Source organism: Jaculus jaculus, chromosome 8, assembly GCF_020740685.1.
Source record: "Jaculus jaculus isolate mJacJac1 chromosome 8, mJacJac1.mat.Y.cur, whole genome shotgun sequence".
Classification (NCBI taxonomy): Eukaryota; Metazoa; Chordata; class Mammalia; order Rodentia; family Dipodidae; genus Jaculus; species Jaculus jaculus.
The window spans coordinates 85,515,787-85,538,097 of NC_059109.1; the positions used below are offsets into that span (position 1 = coordinate 85,515,787).

A 22,311-nucleotide genomic window follows, 5' to 3' on the forward strand; every position below is an offset into this window, starting at 1 on the left:
AGCTGTAACTGAGACACAATGGTTTGCTTTTTCAAGAAAAGTGGATAATAGCGAAAAGCTCCAAGGCCTGTTATTTACTTATTTACTTATTTATTTAAGAAATACAGAGAGGGATGGCTAGATGGCTCAGCAGTTTATGTGTTTGCCTGCAGAGCCTAAAGACCAGAGTTTGATTCCCCAGTACCCATGTAAAGCAGATGCACAAAGTGGCACACACATTTTGACTCTGTTTGCAGTAGCTGGAGGCCCTGGCAAACCCATTCTCTCTTTTCTCTCTTCTATCTCTCTCTCTCTGCTTGCAAATAAAAATGAGAAAAAAAGAAATACACAAAGAAAGAGACAGAGAGAGAATGGGGGTGTCAGAACCTCCTGCCACTGCAAATGAACTTGAGACACATGTACCAGTTTGTGCATCTGGCTTTACATGGGTACTGGGGAACCAAATCAGGTTATTGGGCAAGCAAGCACCTTTAATTACTGAGCCATCTCTCCAGCCTGCAGTTTTGTTTTAAAGATGACAGGTCATAAAGCCATGTTTTAAAGAGTTTTTGAAGGGTTAATGGTTGAGTGTGGTGTGGCTAGGGAATCAGGGACACCTGAGTAGTCTTTTTCATTCATATGTATAGTAGCAGTTTCTGAATGAAGAATCTGAATCACTAAACTGGGGTCTGGAATACAGGAATGCAAAAGATAGACCTGATCTTTGCTTGTAAAACACCATTGTTTTGTGGGAAAAGCAGAACTGGCAAAGGAATTAAAAGTGATCAGTCAATAGAGGAAAGAGCTCTCCTGAGAAGGACAACTAGCCCTTTTTTGACAATCAGGGCAGGTTTTTTTGGGGGAGGGGGAGAATTGCCAGAACTGAAATCTGAAGTATTGAAAGACAAATTAAAAAGGGGGTGGAGCTGGAAAGATGGCTTAGCTGTTAAGCACTTGCCTGTGAAGCCTAAGGACCCCAGTTTGAGGCTCGATTCTCTAGGACCCAAGTAAGCCAGGAAGAGTGTTCCTAAGGGAGAACATTGTGAGGGAGAAAAATTCAAGAGCTAAGAGAGGGAAAGTATGTAATATGTAAGGAAATAAAACTAAGTAGTGTACAGGTGGATTGGGAAGATAGCAAGGGGGCAGGTCCTCCTATCTCCCCAATATGTTCACAGTACCTGGCATTATTAGTCAAAATGGAAGTAGTCGTATTTAAAATATCCATCTTAACTACAGGATTGCTATGTGGGGTGTCATCCAAATGGTGGCATCCAGACAGTGTATGCGCCTCCTGTAAGTAGGTGGTAAAATGGCACAATTGCTCTCAATCTAGATCAACAAAGTTGTTCTGGAGCAGCCTGCTATACTAGGCCCCAGGGGACCAACCCAAACCAGAATGGAGTGATTTATGCTACTTGGCACTTAAATGAGCTTGGAAACAAACCTGCTTCCTAAGAGTTCCAGTCAACCTGTGTCAGTGCCATAAAGAAATGCCCACTATTTTGACCGATAAGGAAAATGTCTTTGTACCTACAGAAACACGTTTTGTCCTCTGCCCCGGTTTCCTTCAGCTATTTTGTCTTTCTTCTTTTCTTGCTTCTTCTTCTTCCCCTTCCTCTTCCTCTTCTTTCTTCTTCTTCTTTGTTTTTTTTTTAAATTTTTTTTTTGTTCACTTTTTATTTATTTATTTGAGAGCGACAGACACAGAGAGAAAGACAGAGGGAGAGAGAGAGAATGGGCGCACCAGGGCTTCCAGCCACTGCAAACGAACTCCAGATGCATGTGTGCGCCCCCTTGTGCATCTGGCTAACGTGGGACCTGGGGAACCGAGCCTCGAACCGGGGTCCATAGGCTTCATAGGCGAGCGCTTAACCGCTAAGCCATCTCTCCAGCCCTCTTCTTTGGTTTTTTGAGGTAGTGTCTTGCTCTAGCCCAGGTTGACCTGGAATTCACTGGGTAGTCTCAGGTTGGCTTGGAACTCAGAAATTCTCCCACCTCTGCCTCCTGAGTGCTGGGATTAAAGGCGTGCGCCACCACACCCGGCTCAGCTATTGTCTTCATATAAAGCAAGCCTCCTCTGCTTTAGAATACCAATTACATCTTTAAGCTATTTTTTTTTTCTAATTTTGTCTTTTTTTCTTCCTCATTCCAAAGACTGAACCTAGGACCTCATACATTGCAGACATGGTCCCCAAGTGCTCTACCACTGAGCTGTATCCTCATCCCCTCTAATTTTGTCTTTTGTAAAGTATAACTATTTTATTAGCATATATTAATTATACACCGTACTGAGTTTAAGTATGACATTTCCCTATATGTGCATAATGTGCTTCAATCATATTCACCTGTTACCTTGTCTCTTGTTCAATTTTGTCTTTTTTAAAAAATATTTTATTATTTATTTGACAGAGAAAGAGGGAGCATGGGCGTGCCAGCCACTGCAAATGAACTCCAGAAGTGTAGGCCCACTTGTGCATCTGGCTTAAATGGGTCCTGGGCAAACGAATCTGGGTCCTTTGTCCTTGCAGGCAAACGACTTAACCGCTAAGCCATCCCTCCAGCCCTCAATTTTGTCTTTTTTTTTTGTTTATTTTTTTTTTATTTATTTGAAAGTGACAGACAGAGAAAGAGGCAGAGAGAGAGAGAGAGAATGGGCGCGCCAGGGCCTCCAGCCACTGCAAACGAATTCCAGACGCGTGCGTCCCCTTGTGCATCTGGCCAACGTGGGACCTGGGGAATCGAGCCTCGAACCGGGGTCCTTAGGCTTCATAGGCAAGTGTTTAACCGCTAAGCCATCTCTCCAGCCCTCAATTTTGTCTTTTGATAGTCCCTTATCTCATTCTTTTCTGTGGTCCTGAAGTCCTAGTAATTACATAACATTTATGTTAATGAATTAATATTTACATATTTTCATCCCCTGTATGTGCTTGTGCGTTTTTTTTTTTTTTTCTTTGAACCACAGGCTCTTGCTACTATGGAGCCCAGGCTGACCCAAACTCATGTTCCTCGTTTCCACCTCCCCAGACCTGGGATTCATGTGTGCCTCCAAGAGCAGCTTCCCTTCCTTTATATATATATATTTTTTTTCCAGGTAGGGTCTCGCTCTAGCCCAGACTGACCTCGAATTCATTATGTAGTCTCAGGCTAGCCTCGAACACCCAGCGATCCTCCTTCTTGTGCCTCCGGAGTGCTGGGATTAAAGGCGTGTGCAACCACGCACAGGTAATGTTTTCTTTTTATTAATACACACATTTGTTTTTTACATATTTACCAGGTTCTCTTGGTGTCTACTAAGCGCACTTACAATAACTGTCCTTTAAAATTGCCCAAACTATGGGCTTACAACGTGTTTCCGCGGCAAGGCAAATTCCCTCAGTTAAGATGGCGTGACTGCCTTCGCTTGCCCTAGTCCGGCCTTCCAACGACTTCCCTTCAGACTCCGGTTTTCCCACAAGAAAGATGGCGCCGCCGCTTCCGGTGCGAGCGGTGCAGTGTGGGGCGGTGAGTGTTCCCGGGTGGGGCCTCATCCCCGCTTCTTCTCTGCGCGGGTTCTGGGGTGGGGCGGGGGACGGCGCCGCGCCGCGTGCCCCGCGGAGAAGGCCTGGAAGTCTGGCAGAGTCCTGGGCGCTTTCCCGCTTCCGGGCAGCCTGCGCCCGGCCTCTGCCGGGGCCCGCCGGGTTACGAGCCGCGGCGCCTGTGCGGTCCCATCCCCCTCCCTCTCTCTTTCCCCCTCTCTCCTTCCTGTTTTCCTCTTCTCTCTGCCTTTTTCTTTCAAATAGCCTGGATAATGTTCTGTTTACATAACATAACATTTGCCCATTTGCTTTGTAATATTTAGCCAGTTTTGTACATTAGCAGAACTATGGATCTGTCATCACAATCTTAGAATATTGCCATCACCGCAGGAATGTAAAGGCCACTAGCTTCCCCTCCACTACTGACCCCTAGTCCTAGACAAGTACCAGGGTACTTTGTGTCTATTGTTTCTAAAGAATACCCTTAATGCCAGCTAGGATGTTTGCAAAGCTTGTCCTTGTGACTTGTAACAGAACCTCATTCCTTTATTGCTGAACAATGCTCTATTTAGATGCTTATATAGTTGTTTTTTTTTTTTCTTTCTCTTTTTTCGAGGTAGGGTCTCACTCTAGCCCAGTTTGACCTGGAATTCACTGTGTAGTCTCAGGGTGGCCTCAAATTCATGGTGATCCTCCTACCTCTGCCTCCCATATATAGTTATTTGTCTGTTAATCATTTGGGTATTTGGGGCCTTAGTGTTTGGCCTATTATGAAAATAAAAGCTTTTGTGGGGGGTGCTGGAGAAATGGCTTAGCGGTTAAATGCTTGCCTGTGAAGCCTAAAGACCCCGGAGGCTTAATTCCCCAAGACCCACGTTAGCCAGATGCACAAGGGGGCGCATGTGTCTGGAGTTCGTTTTCACTGGCTAGAGGCCCTTTCGCGCCCATTCTCTATCTGCCTCTTTCTCTCTTTGTCATAAATAAAATAACAACAAAAAAAGCTATTGGGAACATTTATGTAGAATTATTATGAGGGCATTTGTTTCCTCTTCTATAACATACGGTGGAGTACAGTTGTCAGCTCAAAGTGTAACTCTGCTTAATGTCCTTAGGAACTGTCCATCTATTTTCTTTCTATGATTTTTCTTTTGTAAGTCTGTTTCATTGATCCATGTGTTTGTCCTTGTGTCTTTATTGTAGGTAGAGGTTTTCATTCATTCATTTATTTATTTTGCAACAGTGCCTTGCTACATAGCCCAGGCGAGACTCAAACTCAAGACCCTCCTGCTTATTCTTTCCAGGTGCTTGGAATACATCTTGGTTCACTGATTTTTTTGACCTCGAACTCACACGATCCTGTTCAATTTGGAAACTGTTAGCATCTTAAAATACTGTCATTTTTTATCCATGCATGTGGAGTGCCATTCTTTCTCTTTAGATCCTTACTTTGTTCTGCCATTTAAACAGTTTTTAGTGTACCTGTCTTACACATTTATTTGTTTGGTTTTTCAAGGTGGGGTCTTTCATCCTAGCCAGGCTGCCCTTGAACTCATGGCATTCCTCCTACCTCTCTGCTTCTTGAGTGCTGGTATTAAAGTCATGTGCCATCACATCTGGCCTTTTACACTTATTTAATGAATTCCTGTTTTATTCTCTTTATACTTTCATAACTAGAAATGTGGCCTTTCATTTTCAGGTTGTTGATAGCAAATGTATACAGACAAATGATTTTTGAAAATATTTTTACTTATTTATTTTTAAAAAAATTTTTTTTTTGGTTTATTTTTTTTATTTATTTATTTGAGAGCAACAGACAGAGAAGGAGGCAGAGAGAGAGAGAGAGAGAGAGAGAGAGAGAGAGAGGGAGAGAGAGAGAGACAGACAGACAGACAATGGGCACGCCAGGGCTACCAGCCACTGCAAACGAACTCCAGACGCGTGCGCCCCCTTGTGCATCTGGCTAACATGGGACCTGGGGAACCGAGCCTCGAACCGGGGTCCTTAGGCTTCACAGGCAAGCGCTTAACCGCTAAGCCATCTCTCCAGCCCTATTTTTACTTATTTATTTACAAGCAGAGAGTGATAGAGAGGAGACAGACTGAGAGAGAGTAGGCATACCAGGGCCTCTTGCCACTGCAAATGAACTCCAGATGCATGTGCCACTTTGTGCATCTGACTTTTCATGGGTACTGGGGAATCAAGCTCCAGTTGTTAGGCTTTGCAGGCAAGTGCCATAACCACTGAGGCATCTTTCCAGCTCTGATGTCATCATTTTTTTCCTCTCATTATGCAAGCTTTTTGTAGGTAACCTCAGCCACTGTGAGGCCACGAATACTATGGTCACTTAGACGTTGAATCTTGCAACTTTATTTAATTTATTCTTTTTATTTTGAGGTAGAATATCTAGCCCAAACTGACCTGAAATTCACTATGTAGTCGCAGGGTGGCCTCCAACTCACAGAAATCTTGTACCTCTGACCCCTGAGTGCTGGGATTAACGACGTGTGCCGCTACAGCCAGCAATGCCCATTATTTTTATCTCTGTGTGTATGTATGATGTGTGTGAGTGTGGTTACACATGTGCCATGGCACACGTGGAGGTCAGGGGATGTATCAGTTGCTTTTCTCATTGCTGGGACAAAATACCCAACCAGAAGCAGCTCAGGGAAGGAAAGGGTTTATTTTAGTTTACAGTTCTAGATCCATCCTAGTGGGGAAAGCACAACAGGAGCAGGAAGCTGGTTCATATCATCACATTAACAGGGAAGAAGTAGACAGAAGAGAACCACACATAGGTCCTGGCTGTTAATCCTCAAGGCCCGCCCCCACTGACACACTTCCTCCAGCAAGGCTCTACTTAAGGTTCCACAACCTTCTTGAACAGTGTCACCAGCTGGGGGTTAAGTATTCTAACATATGAATCTGTGGATGGACAAACTGCCACCAAAGGGGACAACCTGAGTATGAGTCTGCGGGGCTCCTTCCCGCTCAGGTAGTGCCCAGGGAAGGACCAGGCCTGCTGGTTCCTCCCTAGGGGTTGAGGGGATGATGAGCGTCGGATGACTCAGAAACCTCTCCTGGCCACCAGAGAAAAACCACACTGAGTCGGGAGTCTTTTCCATGCAGAAACAACTCACTTTATTACTCTGAGCAATTGCCTATATCATGTTGGGGACGAAGGTGGGGATTCCAGAATGGGGGAAGAGGTAAGGGCCAATAGTAAACTGTTAACTATTGAAATGGTAATTACAATTGCCATGTGGAGGTAGCGGGCCAAAAGCCATTAGGTGTCTTGCTGAGTCATAGCTGGCCAGAGACAGGTCACCAAACTTTAGCTAGGCTCAGGAAGTTCCACTAGGCCTCACACCTGGGCCTTTTAGGGCCCAACATGGGTCCTCAATTTCTAGCTTGTTTTGAGATAAGGTTTCTTTTCTTTTCTTTTCTTTTCTTTTCTTTTCTTTTCTTTTCTTTTCTTTTCTTTTCTTTTCTTTTCTTTTCTTTTCTTTTCTTTTCTTTTCTATTTTCTTTTCTTTCTTTTTTTTTTTTGACCTCGAACTCACACGATCCTCCTACCCCTGCCTCCCCTGTGCTGTTTTCTTACTGTTCACTGCTGTGAATAAATCCCAGGCTGGTTGGCCCATGAGCTTTCTAAGATCTCCTATCTCCACCTCTGTGGTAGTTTGAATATATTTCCCCATAGACCCAGGTGTTTTATTAGGCTTGTAACCTGGATCTCCAGCTGCCTGGCTGGAGGAGGTGTCACTGTGGATGGATCTTGGGGTCCAGCCCTAAAATGTGTTTGGGGGTAGATCTGATTTCCAGCCCCAAGGTGTGCAGAGAGGTCTGAGCTCTGGGGGTTTATGCTTTGTGTGTCTTGGTGTTTGCTGCTGTTTGGTGGTTTCTCTCTGCTTGGCTGTATGGAAGTAGCTTCCTCTGCCAAAGATGGAACTTCCCTCTGGATCTGTGAGCTTGAAATAAATGCTTTCCTCCCCCAAACTGTCTGGTTTGGTTGTTCAGCTGCTTACAACAGCCTTTCATCTCAGTGTAGGAAGGCTGGGATTACAGATGCTTGCTACTGGATCTAGCCTTATGTGGATTTTAGGTATTTTAACTCAGGTCATTATGTTTATGTAGTAAGCATTTTATCTACTGAGCTCTTTCCCTAATCTCCAATCTTCATTTTTTTTTGTTTTGTTTTTAAGATGCTAGATTTTTGTGGTCCTGGGGAGCAAACCCAGGACCTTGGAGAACATAGGACTTTGTACTGGACATGCTCAGCAAGTGCTGTACCACTGAGCTACATCCCTGGCCATCTTGCTTTTATTAATTAATTTATTTATTGAGGCATGGTCTCACTCTAGCCCAGGCTGACTTGGAACTCATTTGGTAGCCTTATAGCCCTAGTCTGGTTTTGAACTCATGGTGCTCCTCCTACCTCTGCTTCCTAAATGCTGAGATTAAAGGCATGTGCCACCATGCCTGGATTCTCATCTTTAAAAAAATTATTTATTTATTTGTATGTGTGTGTGAGAGAGAGAGAGAGACAGAGAGATAGAAAATGGGCACACCAGGGCCTCTTGCCACTGCATGTGAACTGCAGACACATGTGCCACTTTGTGCATCTGGCTTTATATGGGTACTGCAGATTTGAACCTGGGCCAAACCCAGGTCAGCAGGCTTTGTAAGGAAGTGCCTTTAACCATTGATCCATCTCCCTAGCCCCTGGTTTTCTTTCATTTTTAAAAAATATATCTTATTTTTATTAATGTATTTGAGAAAGAGAGAATAGATGCTCTAGGACTTTCAGCCACTGCAGACAAACCAAACAAACCTTGTGCATGTGGCTTATGTGGGTTCTGGGGAATTGAACCTCCGTGCAACTCTTAAAATTTTTTAAAATTTATTTTTATTTATTTGCAAGCAGAGTGAAAAAAGGGAGAGAGAAAGAGAATGGGCACTTCAGGGCCTCTGTCCCCTACAAACTCCAGATGATGTGCATCTGATTTTACTTGGGTACTGGGGAATCTAACCCAGGGGGCTGATAGGCCTTGCAGGCAAGCACCCTAACCACTGAGAAATCTCTCCAGCCCCCTATTTTCTTTATATGTGGAAAATTTTCATTTATAATATTAGGAGGGAAGTGCTTTAATTGGGAAAAGAAGTACTTGGTTTAATCACTTCTATGTGGACCTTGAATGTGAGAATCTGTAGAGTAATACCTAGGACATTCTAAACTTCTAGCATTAGAAAATTTTGATGCATAATTAGCCTCTCCCCCCATTTTTGCCAGCACCTTGTGTGTTTACTCTATCACTGCTTTACCCCACTAGCCTAAAACACCTTTTTTTGTTAGCTTGTCTTGGTTTTCAGAGATAGGGTCTTGCTATATAGCCTTGTCTGGTATGGAAATTGCTGTACAACCCAGGCTAGCCTCAAACTGGCAGTGGTTCTCTGCCTCCCAATGTGCAAGCATATGCCATCTACTGTACCTTTTTTTTGAGGTAGGGTTTCACTCTAGCCCAGGCTAACCTGGAACTCACACTGTAGTCCCAGGCTGGACTCAAATTCACAGCAATTCTCCTATCTCTGCCTCCTGAGTCCTGGTATTAAAGGTGTGTGGCACCATACCTGACTTATGTACTGTACTTTAATTAATTAATTAATTAATTAATTTTTTTATCTGCAAGGAGAGAGAGAGAGAATGGGCATGCCAGGGCCTCCAGCCACTGCAAATGAACTTCATCCAGATACATGCACCATTTTGTGCATGTGTCTTAATGTGGGTACTGGGGAGCCAAACCCAGGTCCTTAGGCTGTGCAGGCAATTGCCTTAACTGTGAGCCCTCTCTCCAGCCCTTTACTGTACTCTTAAGAGTGGGAAGTAAGCACTTGTGGATCAGTACCTAAAATACACCTTGAGAGGTTTGGGGCCAAGGTGAATCATTGCTCTGTACTTGCAAGCCCAGGTTGTCTCAGTCCCCATCAGTCCCATTGCCTTCTCCTAAATAATGTACTTAGAAGGAGATGCATGCCTACTTATTTTGTAATGAGAAGGATTGGACCTCTCAGAAGGCTTGCTTTCTTTTTCTTTCTTTGATCTAGTTCCTACACTGAAATGTACTTGGCATTGAATGTAAGTGATTCAGAAAGCAAATACAACATATAAGCGTGCTTGTAGTGTTCAGAAAGGATTCCTCTCATTTCGTGACACCCAGATGATGCTTGTTCAAGGCATCCTTGAAAGCAGGCAGGACATTCAAGTGACCTGTTTATTCACTTCAGCAAGCTTCCCGAGCGAGCAAGCAGTGTTAGGTAACAAGAGGAAAGGGGGAGCCAAAGGTGTCTGGTCAGAGGTGCTTGCTGCAGCATGGGCTTGGCTGGATAGTGTAGCGTGTGTGAGAGACAGCGTGTTCTTGCCCCTTTGGGAACCTTGATCTTTCCATTCCTTTCAGGAGCAGTCAGCTTTACCTTGGTTCACCGTCTGCCTGCATGAGAGTCCGCAGCATGTGACATTGTGTCCTCAAATATATTTGAGGGACCTCTTCAAGCTTCTGTGCTGATTTGTTTTGTACATTTCCTGTCCTGGCTTGGCTTGAGCATGGGTGCCATAGGCTGTAGGGCTGAGGCTGTTCAGGCACGGGAGGGAGGTTGAGGACCTTCAAGCTGGGCTCATTTGGTGGGGGTTGCTTTCTAGAGATGTTTCCTTAGGCAAGATACTTTTCTCTTTGCCTGGGTCTGACTTTAAATGAAGGTTGCAATACGGTTACCTGCCCCATGGGACTATTGCAGATGGAACTGTTAGCCTAGTGGTTGTATCTCACAAGCACCAGGCAAATGTGAGCGATCCTCACTCAACACTGCTTACCATCTCTTGTAGTTGTTGCTTTCGTTCAAACAAATTCATCCAAGTTCTGCCATTTTAACAGCTGTGTAGTATTCCTGAATTTGAAATATACCTTTTCTCAAACCTATTCCTTCTCCTGACTTTTCTAGCTCAGTTGATAATATAGCCACTTCATGCACACTGTCTCTTGTAGTAACTCCTGTTCCTCTTTAACCATTTCTCTATTTAGTCATTATATTCTTTTCTCCATTTAGTTTTTATTCTCTTCCCAGCCTGGTTCACACACCCCTCCTCCTTTATGCAAACCTCCTTTATGCAAAGCACATGAACCCCTATTGCTCATGAGATTGTTTGTTGCCAGAACTAAGCAGGCTCCAGTCCTGCACATCCCTCTGCTATCCGGCTACTAAATGTGCAAATGTGCATGGTAGCATGGCTCTCCGACATCTGGCACTGGCTGTCATGTAATTTATTGAGGAGAACAACTTATCGGTAGAGGCTTAGGGATATTTCCAGGCCCATGGTGATCAATTTAATACAGAGGTGGGCAGGGATGGAAAACTGCTGAGAGCTTCCAGTGGAGGAGTCAGCACCCCACAGGACAGGTAGATATAGACCTGAGAGGAACACCTACTTAAAATAATGTTTCATTTATTTATTTGCAAGGGAAAGAGAGGGAGAAAGAAAGAAAAAGGGAGAAAGAATAATGGGTATGCCAGGGCCTACTGCCACTACAGAGGAGTCCAGCAGAGTGTGGTGGTGCACACCTTTAATCCTAGCACTCAGGAGGCAAAGGTAGGAGAATTGCCATGAGTTCAAGGCCACCCTGAGACTACATAGTGAGTTCCAGGTCAGCCTGTGTTAGAGTGAAACCCTACCTAGAAGTTCCCCCCCCCCCAAAAAAAAAAAAGAAAACAGAGTACCTCCAGAGCCTCTGTACCACTTTATGCATCTGGTTTTATGTGGGTACTAGGGAGTTGAACCTAGGCCATTAGGCTTTGAAAGCAAGTGTGTTTATCTGCTGAGCCATCTCTCCAGCCCAACACCTACTTTTTTTTTTTTTTTTTTTTTTTTTTGGTAAAGTCTTGTTGTAGCCCAGACTTACCTAGAATTCTCTATGTAGTCTGAGGCTGGCTACAAACTCACAGTGATCCTCCTACCTCTGCCTCCTGAGTGCTGGAATTAAAGGCATGCATCACCATGCCCAGAACACCTACTTTTATTTTTTTTTAAAAGTTTTATTTATTTGTAAGAAGGGAGAGAGAAAGAGAGAGAGAGAGAGAGAGAAAGAGAGAGAGAGAGTATATGGGCATGCCAGGGCCTCTTGCCATTGCCAATGAACTCTAGACATTTGCATCTGGCTTTATGGGGGTATTGGGGAATCAAACCCTGCCAGCAAGCTTTGCAAACAAGCACTGTTAACTGCTGAGCCAACTCCAAATCCTAGCTTTAAACAAATGTTCAGATGCTGACTGTAGCAAGCCACCATTGAGTCCTTCAAATTCTCCTGGAGAGGTCCATATCCAGCTGCTGACAGGAGGGGCCTGCTGGCTGACAGAGGTGTAGGAGGCTCCGTGGCCATCCAGCTGACACCACAGGGTTTGCCGCTTCCCAGCTTCTCTGTGATCCTTTGTCGTTTGTTATACAAAGGCTCTCACACTGTAGTCCAGGTTGGCCTTGAACTTGCAGTGATCCTCCTGCTTCAGCTTCTGGGGGGCTGGGATTATGATATGAGCCACTGCACTAGCATAAGCAATCCTTGATTCTCGTTTTAAAGTCCCAGTACCCATGACACTAGCGGCTGTACAGACAGCAACTTCAGCAGTTTTTCTTCCTCCTCCTCCTTTCTCCCGCCAGCTCCTTCTGCTACCTCATGAACTAGGTATTGGACGCAGGGCCTTATACATGTCAGGCAAGGGCTGCACCACTGAGCTACATCCACAGACCTTTATTTTGTTTAATTTTGAGAGCTTGTTTGGAGGTTCTAGCAGGGGAGCGCAGCTACTCGTATACCCTTGACTGAAGACGGGTCCTCCTCTATTTGGAGAAGGTCATCCTCTTGGACCGAGCGCACAGCTTCAGGTGGGATGCACATGGAGTGGCAAGGGAGGAAGGGGACACCCACCTGGCCAGCCAGATCAGCCGAATCAACCCTGGTGATCAATGGGGTGACAGGTGTAGTAGCCAGATCACCCTCACATCCTATTTTATTTTATTTGGGGATAGCATCTCATAAGTTTCCCAGGCTACCCTTGAACCTGTCTTAGTTTCCTAAGTATCTGGAACTACAGACCTGTATTATTACCAAGACTGGCTTAATTGGTATATATATGTATATATTTATGACAGAGTGAGAGTGAAATAGAGGCAGATAGATAGATACATACATACATACATACATACATGCATACATACATACATACATACATACATACATACATACATACATAGGAGAATGGGTGTACCAGGACCTCTAGCCATTGCACATGAACTCCAGACACATATACCACCTTGAACATATGGCTTTATATGAGTACTGGGTAATCAAAGTTGGGTCTTTAGGCTTACCCACTGAACAATCTCTCCAGCCCTCTCTTTTGTTTTTGGTTTTCATCTCACTCTAGCCCAGGCTGACATGGAATTCACTATGTAGTCTCAGGCTGGCCTTGAACTCAGTGATCCTCCAACCTCTGCCTCACGAGTGCTGGGATTAAAGGCATGTGCCAGCATGCTCAGCTCTCTTTTCCTGTTAACATAATGTTTTATGTTTGCATACAGAGTAACAGTTTCATTCTGTGTCCTTACTTTGTTCTCATTTGTTCCCTGTTCCTGCTTCCCCTCTCTGTCTTGGTTCCTTGTGAGTTCCTGCTTTACTTTGGCTATGGTCATGGCCTGATCAGTCTTGAGAACTTCTTTTCAAAAACTTAACCTTCCCTTTCTGGATCCTTTGACTCATGTGTTGACATAATATGTCTGCCCAAGATCTGAGCCCCTTGAAGGAAGGATCTTTATTTCCAGTACCCAGTGCCAAGCCTGTTATATCAACCATTTGACTGACTATGTTTTATAGGCCACAGAGGGAATTGCAAATTGCCCATAATCTCACTACTAGATGATCATTTATATTAATTTGGGATATACCCCTCTAGCCTCTTTGCCCTAGCTGTATATCTCTGTGTTTCATACATGTAGTATTCCAAGCCCTACTCTTTTTTTTCTGTTAAAGTATATTTATTTGACAGAGAAAGAGAGAAACAATGGGTGTGTCAGGGCCTCTTGCTGCTCTAAAGGAACTCCAGATATATGTGTGCATCTGGCTTTATGTGGGTACTGGGGAATCGAACCTGATCAGCAGGCTCCCTCCCACCTATAAGCTTGTATAAAAAAGAGCCTTTAACCACTGAGTAATCTCCCTAGCCCCTAACTTTTGTTTTAAAACCTTTTTATTTTTACTATATCATAAATATTTCCCCTTCTCATTAAATAGTCTGCCAGCCAGCCAGGTGTGGTGATGCACAACTTTGATTTCAGTACTCAGGAAGCTGAGGTAGGAGGATCACTATGAATTTGAAGTCAGCTTGGGCTACAGAGTGAGCTCCAGGTCAGCCTAGGCTAGAGTAAGACCCTACCTTGAAAAAAAAAGTCTAAAAAAAAAAATTCTGCCTGCCATTGTGGTTCACTCCAATAGTCCTAGAGCTTTGGAGGCTAAGGCAAGAGGATTGCTGAAGTTCAAGGCTAGCCCAGGCTAGTTGAGACTCTATCTCAAGAACAAACAAAACCAAAAACTAAACAGAAAAGTAAACCTCAGATATTCTTGTAGCCATTGAATTATAGTTCTCAACAGTATTTCATGGGGGAAGAGTGATATGATTGGATCTTTCCCATTTTCTGACATGCTGCCTATTTTTCCAGAAGTTTCCTGTTTTTTGAGATAAAGTCTTGCTTAAAGCCCAGCCTGGCATCAAACTTGCAGTTCTCCTGCCTCATTCTCCTGAGTGCTGGATTATATGTGTGATCATGCCTGGCTTCCAGCTGAAATTATTAATGGTTTCTGTCAGTTGAGAGTGTGTATTTCTAATGAGAACATGACAGTGAAGGGAAGGAAGACCTTTTTTTTTGTTGTTGGTTTTCCAGGTAAGTGTCTCATTTTAGCCCAGGCTGACCTGGAATTCACTATGTAGTCTCAAGGTGGCCTTGAACTCACAACGATCCTCCTACCTCTGCCTCCTGAGTGCTGGGATTAAAGGCATGTGCCACCACGCCTGGCTTCGGAAGACCATTTTTAACAGGAAAGGAAGCACTCTGAGTTTACTGTTGCTGGTCTGTAAGACTCCTCAGGCTCTGGCTCTAAGGTAGGCTCCTGCTATGTAGTGTCTCAGGTATTGAATTGTTTTACTCTTTCCCAGCAGGCCTATGGCAGCCCAGGAAGCCACACCAGGCAGCCAGTCAGAGGGGAGCTTTACATTGGACCTGCCCTCATGGGACTTACAAGGCTACAATGAGCGACAGAGACCTAGCCAAGAGGACAACAGTGAGGCTCTTAGTTCAGTGGAATCCTATTCTTTTCCTTGCTCTTCCGATCTGGAGTCAGGTAATAAGCAGGGTTTGGGACGAATTAACTTTAAAACAACATCTAGCAGATACACAGGTATATGGTGGTTCATTTATCCCATGTGCAATAGTAGATCTGAAGGAAATGATTATTGTCTTCCATAGAAAAACACAATAGCCCAGTAAAGCTGAGGGGAAGGACTTCAAAGACAGCTTCCCTGGTGTGACAATAAGTGAAGCAATTTCTTGGAGGTCCTTGTTATCTCTCCCTTGGGTCCCCTTCTGAACTCCATCCAAATGCATTCAGAGGCAGGCAAACACTTGGTTCAACAAGGAGAGTGGAATTATGTTTTGTTCTTTCAAAACTGCCAAAAAAATATGACATGCTGTGTGTTATGGATAATAATTAATAATAATAATAATGGATATTTTAATGTTTTTATGAAGTAACTCTGGATTTAGATGTTGCTTTTTTCTTTTTTGAGGTAAGGTCTCATTCTAGCCAAGGCTGACCTGGAACTCATTCTGTAGCCCAGGCTGACTCCATCCTTCTGCCTTAGTCTCCCAAGTGCTGGGATTAAAGGTATGAGCCACCACACTTGGCTTTTTTTCTTGTTATACTGATGGGTCTTGAGTCTTCCTGGTATTTGCCATCATCTGTCAGAAGCAGATTTTCTAACCAAGACTGAGAGAAGCGTGGATCAACAGGGATGAACCAACATTTAGAAGACTTTTTGATGGGCCTAGCCTCTCCTTTTAGCCAAAGAACATTGGAAACTTCTCTGTAAGGTCAAGACCTTCTAAGACATAGGCTTCTGACTTGGTTCTCAGTACCAGGAATGAATTGTTTCCCACTGAGTGGCCCTCATTCCAATCAGAGAGCAGTTGATTACCCCCATAACTTATGTGTCACTATTACACAGGTGTGTACATCTGGTTGATTTTGTAGCTTGCAGGATCTACTGCTTTTATCCCTCAGCAGTTTACATAGCACTTTCCAGCACTATGACAGCTAGTCAGCAAGGATCTGGCTTCCATCTCAGTTCCAGAATGACCTCTCAATGTCTTGTGACATAGTCTTTGGTGTCTTTAGCAATAGGACCTTGTCATTTAGTCAGTGAGCTCCAGTGATCTGCCCAATCTCTCCCTCCTAGTAGTGGACTTACAGGCATACCCCCGTGCCCAACATTTTACGTAGTTGCTGTGGATTGAGCCTAAGCCTCCATGCTTGCAAGGCAAGTGCTTTGCCAACTGAGCAATCTCCTCAACATGTTCATTTTTGTTTTCCTTCTCTTTTTTGTTATCTTGAGGCCACTATTTTCTGTTGTGTTGGCAGTGGTTGTGTGGGGTCAGACTGCTTTGAATTTTAGTTCTGCATCCTTCTGTGGTTTGACTTTGGGCAAGCCACTTAGTGTCTTTGTATCAGTCTCTTCATTTGTAAGATAGAGATGCTATTATCATGTGGGGAAGTTATGAGGATGCATGAAGCAGAATGTATCACAGTGCTTGGCACATTGTAGCTTCTTGGGAAATTTCCCTTTGCATTGCCTGGGATGCTGACATATTTTTTTAGCTTGGGTATTTACTTATTTATTCCTTTTTCTTTTCTTTCTTTTTTTTTTTTTTCTGAGGTTAAGTCTCATTCTAGCCCAGGCTGATCTGTAGCTCACTCTGTAGTCCCTGGCTGGCCTTGAACTCACAACGATCCTCCTGCCTTTGCCTCCCAAGTGCTGGGATTAAAGGCATGCATCTAAGCTGGGTGTGGTGGTACATGCCTTTAATCCCAGCACTTGGGAGGCAAAGGCAGGAGGATCATTGTGAGTTCAAGGCCACCCTGAGACTGTACAGTGAGCTCCAGGTTAGCCCAGGCTAAAGCAAGATCCTACCTGGGGGGAAAAAAGGATTCTCTTGTTCCATTTAAAAAAATATTTTATTTTATTTATTTATTTGAGAGAGATAAAGAGGCAGATAGAGAGCATGGGCTCACCAGGGCTTACAGCCACTGCAAACAAACTCCAGATGCATGCACCACCTTGTGCAGCTGGCTTACATATGTACTGGGGAAACAAACCTGGGTCTTTAGGCTTCACAGGCAGTCATCTTATCTGCTAAGCCATCTCTTCATCACTCTATTTTTTTGTTCATTTTAATGATTTATTTGAAAGCAACAGATAAAGAGGCAGAGAGAGAAAGAGAGAGAGAGGGGGAGGGAGAGAATGGGTGAGCCAGGGCCTCCAGCCACTGCAAACTAACTCCAGATGCGTGCACCCCCTTGTGCATCTGGCTAACGTGGGTCCTGGGGAATCAAACCTTGAACCAGGGTCCTTAGGCTTCACAGGCAAGCACTTGACTGCTAAGTCATCTCTCCAACCCCATCACTCTAATTTTGAGACAAGAACTTACTGTGTATCCCAGGCTGGCTTCAAACTTGCAGCAATCCCTTGGCTCTGCTTTCTGAGTGCTGGGATTACTGGTGTGCACTACTGTGCACATTCATTCATTCATTCTGGTGATCATACAAACATGCTGCAATATTGTCCATCTTAAAAAATACCTACTGGGGGCTGAGAAGATAATTCAGAAGTTAAAGGTTCTTGCTTGCAAAGCCTGTGGGCTTGCATGCAATTCCCAAGCCACATGAGCTGGTCTCGAAAAGTGGCACAAGCTTTTGGCATGCATTTGCAGTAGCAAGAGTCCCTAACATGTCTTACCTCCCAGTACTGGGACTGCAAGCATGAACCACCTCATGCCTCTCCAGAATTCTAGGCAGTGCTCCTTATGTCTTGCTTTCAGCCTTCTTTGCTCGGTTCTCCTTCCTCATCTCTTCAGGGCTTTTTTTTTTTTTTTTTTTTTTAAGGTAGGGTCTCGTTCTAGTTCAGGCTGACCTGGAAGTCACTACTTGTTCTCTGGCTGGCCTCAAACTCATGGCAATCCTCCTACCTCTGCCTCCTGAGTGTAGGGATTAAAGGTGTGCGCCACCATGCCCAGCCTTCTTCAGTTTTAATGTTGGAGAATGCCAGGGCTGTGTCATCAGTTCTCTCCTCTGTTATCATTTGACTCTCTAAGTGATCTTATCCAGGTCACCTCTGGCCTTACATGACCTTAGTACCTTGCTCAGTTCCAAGTTCCTGTCGCCAGCTTGGGCCTCTGCCTGGCAGTTACACCATCTGTGTACTTGATATCATCACTTGATGATGTTTTTAAGGAAGGAAAGGTTTATTTTGGCTCACAGTTTAGAGAGTACAGCTCATCAAGGCAGGCAAGTGTCTTTGGTGGTGGGGGTGTGTTCCATGGAGCTCACCCGATTGGGAAGCATAGAGCCATCACTTGAATGGCCTGTTGAAACTGACATGTGCTAAACTAAATTCATAATTCCCATGCCCTTTTTCCATTTCCTTCCCTCAGCACCCACCCCCACACACATGTATTTTTTTGTTGTTTTTTACAGCGTTGGAGATGGAAAAAAAGGATACTAGGCAAACACTTTGCCCCTGAGCTCCATCCTCAGCCCCTGTGCTTTGAAGCTTCTATTTTAAAAAGTATTTTCAGACTTGAGAGAAGGCTTAGCAGTTAAGCTGCTTGCCAGCAAAGCCAAAGGACTCAGGTTTGATTTCCTAGTGCCCAAGTGAAGCTTGATGCGCAAAGTGGTCCATGTGTCTGGAGTTCTTTTGCAGTGGCTAGAGGCCCTGGCAGGCCCATTCTCTCTCTCTCTTAAATAAAATAAATAATATTTTTCAAGTATTTTCATTCTTCTATTTACTTAGGAAACAATAGCAGAGAAACAAAGTTTAAGAAAAAACCCACCAAAATCCTAGGAATCATCCTCAACTTCTCCTTCCCTAGAGGCATGTCCAGCCGGAGGCCTGCAGACTGCATGCCTCCCAGCATGGCAGTAAGCGCAGCCCCACACATTGGTAGATGACGGTACCACGTATCAGTGTGAAAAGGTTGGACAGCCTGCAGCTTTTCATTCGGATACTGAGCTGTTCTTATCCACTCTAGCAGTGGGATAGGTTCAGATGTGAATAGTCTCTATACTTTCGTCACCATGGTTGGAACCACAGACCTCTCTCCTGGATTATGATTGCTGTCTTCTCAATGGGTTTGCCACAGCCATCCTATCCCACTACCAGTTGTTCCTAATTCAGTAACTAGAAGAATCCTTTTGAGAGATAAACCAGATCACATTGACCTTAGTGCAAACCCCACTGTAGCTTCTCATCTGACTCAGAGCAAAAGCCAAAGTCCTTTCACACCTGGGTGACTGATGTCTGAACTGTGCGCCCTGCCATGCCCCTGACCTTGTCTCCTACCACTCAACCCCCTTCTCTGGGTTTCTACCTCACCAGCCTCCTGGCTGTACCTCTGTAAGAGCTTGTCCTTCTGCCTTGCACCCTTCAGAGAGGCCACCCTCATCTCTTGTATCTAAGAGCCAGCTAGCTCCTCCCCATCCCTGACCCTCCTCACTGGCTTTATCAGTACTCAGTTTGTTTGATTGCTAACTTATTTGTCTCTCTCCACTAGAATATAATGTCCAGGGTAGCAGGGAGTCAGTAAGTACTGTTTGAAGAATGAACAAGTAAATATTAGCTGTTGTTACTATTATGTCATTAAGAGACAGGCTTGTCCAGGCAAGATGTCCAGGCAACATTTGGGAGGCTGAGGCAATAAGATTGCTGTAAGTTGCAAGACTGGCCTGGGTATAGCATAAGATCCTGCATCAATATATCTACCTGCCACAGGTCTAAGTTGGGTCAAGGGAGGAAGATGGAAGAGAGGAGGGGTAGGAAGAGGGAAAAGAGAATAATAAAAATAAAATAGAAAAGAAAATTTAAGATAGTCCTATATGGATTTAGGCCTGAAGTTGATCACAACACACCCCTTTGCACATACATCTTTACGTGCTGTGTGAGTAACTTTGGAAAGTTTCACATGGAACAAGGAGAGCCATGTGCAGATTGCATGAGTGAAGCCTGACTGTAGCCCCATGTTGAAAGAGGGGCTGTCAGGTTTCCTCTGCTGCCAGAGACAGGGCAGAACTGTCAGCCATTCTGACATGTGCAACGTTGGTCATGAGTACTGTGCTGAGATGTAAGGGCTGTATTGTTTTTGTCAAGATAGAGAGTGCGTGCAGGGTGCCCACTACAAACGGGAGAGTTTCTGTGCCTGTGCCTGTGGAGCTCCAGTTCTCTTTACTCCTACTCCCTGCCTGAGCCTCTCCCTGTCTATGCACCAGTACCTTCGTGAGTCTCCTAATGAAGTATCAAGAAGTGGTCTGAAACTTACTCAGACCAAAGCACAAATGGTGGCTTGTTGCTCCTGTTGTTAGCTTTTCCAGGCAGGTGTTCACTGATGAGTACCCAGTGTTAACCTCTAGTAGGTAGGGAGATTTTAGGAATTAAAAGGTAAGAGGAATGAGATCTGGGGGTGATACCTCTTTTGTGTTCCCAAAATGCACTCCACACATCCTTACACCTTTCTTTCTTCAAACTCTCTGGCTTTGAAGTGTTGGGGGAGGAGGGTGGAGGGGAAGAGGCATTCCTTAGAGCCTTCCATCACTGATCACCTTAGCAGAAGTGATCTGTATCCTGTACATGTGTGTGTGTTTGAGATCTATCTATCTATCTGTCTGTCTGTCTGTCTGTCTATGTGTATAATTTGTAAGAGAAGAGAAAGGGTGGGGAGAGAGAGAGTGAGTGTGTGCATATGGGTGTGCTAGGGCTTACTGCCACTGCAAATGAACTCCAGATGCATGTTCCACTTTGTATATCTGGCTTACATGGGTACTGGGAAATTGAACTCTTTAGGCTTTGCAAGCAAGTGCCTTTCACCTCTGAGTTATCTCTCCAGCCCTGTCTTGTCTAGTTTTTGAGATAGGGTTTCACCATGAATCCCAGGCTGCCTGTTCTCCTGCCTCAGCCTCACAAGTGCTGGGATTACAGGACTACCATCTACGACACTTGTGTTGGTTGCAAATCTAAGGAGAGTTCTGTGTATGATCACCTTTTCCCCCTTGGAAATTACCAAAGAGATGATGCCTCTGAGATAAGGAACTGCTAGACATCAGTGTAGGCAAGTTTTGTTAGCTTGGTAGAGCATATAACTCATTTGGGGGTGGAGGTCTGTTGTAGTTACTTTTGCATTGCTGGGGAAAGCACCCAACTAAAAGCAGCTAATGGGAAGAAAGGAAGAAGGGTTTTTCTTTTCTTTTGTTTTTTGCTCGTTTTTCAAAGTAGAATCTTGCTCTAGCCCAGGCTGACATGGAATTCACTATGGAGTCTCAGGGTGGCCTTGAACTAACAGTGATCCTCCTACCTCTGCCTCCCCAGTGCTGGGATTAAAGGTGTGCGCCACCACGCCTGACAAATTTTGGCTTACAGTCTTGAGGGGAAGCTTCATGATGGCAGGGAAAGCATGGCACGAGCAGACGCTGGACATCACCTATGTCACAGTACCTATCTCAAAGAGCAGCAGCAGAGGGAACAAAACTCTGGTAATGGGGAGCTGACTGTAACACCCCTAAGCCTACCCCAGCAACACATTGCCTCCAGCTAGGTTCTGCCTTCCAAATTGACACCTACTAGGGACCAAGCATTCTGAATACATGACTTTATGGGGAGACATCTGACTCAAATCACCAAATTCTGCCCTGGTCCCCATGAACTTATGACCATCTTGAAGTAAAAATGCATTCAGTCCAACTTTGAAAGTACTCGGAATTTTCGGTGGGTGGTGGTGGGGTTGGAGGTAGGGTCTCGCTCTAGCCCAGCTGACCTGGAACTGACTCTAGTTCCAGGCTGGCCTCAAACTCACAGTGATCTTCCTACCTTTGTCTCCTGAGTGCGGAGATTAAAGACATGGTCATCATGCCTGACAGTATCCATAATTTTTTATCAGTCCCAACACTATCCAAAAGTACAAAGTCCAAGGTTTCATCTGTGACTCAAGATAGTTTTTTAACTGCAAGCCTATAAGATTAAAACTGAAGTGAATATATGTGATGTCACAGAATAAACAGACACTGCAGAAGAAGGCATTGAGCATAGCAAGAAAAGACTGAACGAATGCAAGATCTGAAACAAGCAGGACAAACAGCATATCCTGCAGCTCCATGTCCATCTTGGACCCATAGTGAAGTCTCTGGGGTTCTAGTTCTTCCCCTCCAGCTGGGCTGCTGGAAAGACTGGGTCTAAAAAATGAAATAATAATAACAGTAATGAATAATAATAATCATAAAGGGCTGGGGAGATGGCACATTGTATAACATGCTCACTGCTGAAGGTGGAGTACCCGAGTTAAATCCCCAGACCCCATGTAAAAAGCCAGAAGCCATGGTGGACTTCTGTAATCTTCATACTTTGGCACTGACTACAGTAAGATGGGAGGCAAGACAAGAGAATTTCCTGGAAGCTTGAGGTAAGC

At 44.5% G+C, this 22,311-nt stretch overlaps 1 protein-coding gene across 4 annotated transcripts in view; it reads left to right on the plus strand.

Moving 5' to 3' along the window:
• Positions 1–3,433: 3,433 nt before the first annotated feature.
• The window catches only part of Shld1 (shieldin complex subunit 1), a 167,557-nt gene continuing 148,679 nt past the window's right edge, over positions 3,434–22,311 (plus strand). For 3 of the 4 annotated variants that reach the window (XM_045156873.1, XM_004661499.2, XM_045156871.1), the window contains exons 1-2: positions 3,434–3,480; positions 14,745–14,929. In XM_045156873.1, coding sequence (XP_045012808.1) covers positions 14,752–14,929 — 178 coding nt within the window. In that variant the 5' untranslated portion in view covers positions 3,434–3,480; positions 14,745–14,751. The remainder of the gene's footprint in view (positions 3,481–14,744; positions 14,930–22,311) is intronic. The other variant, XM_045156872.1, reaches the window with a different exon arrangement.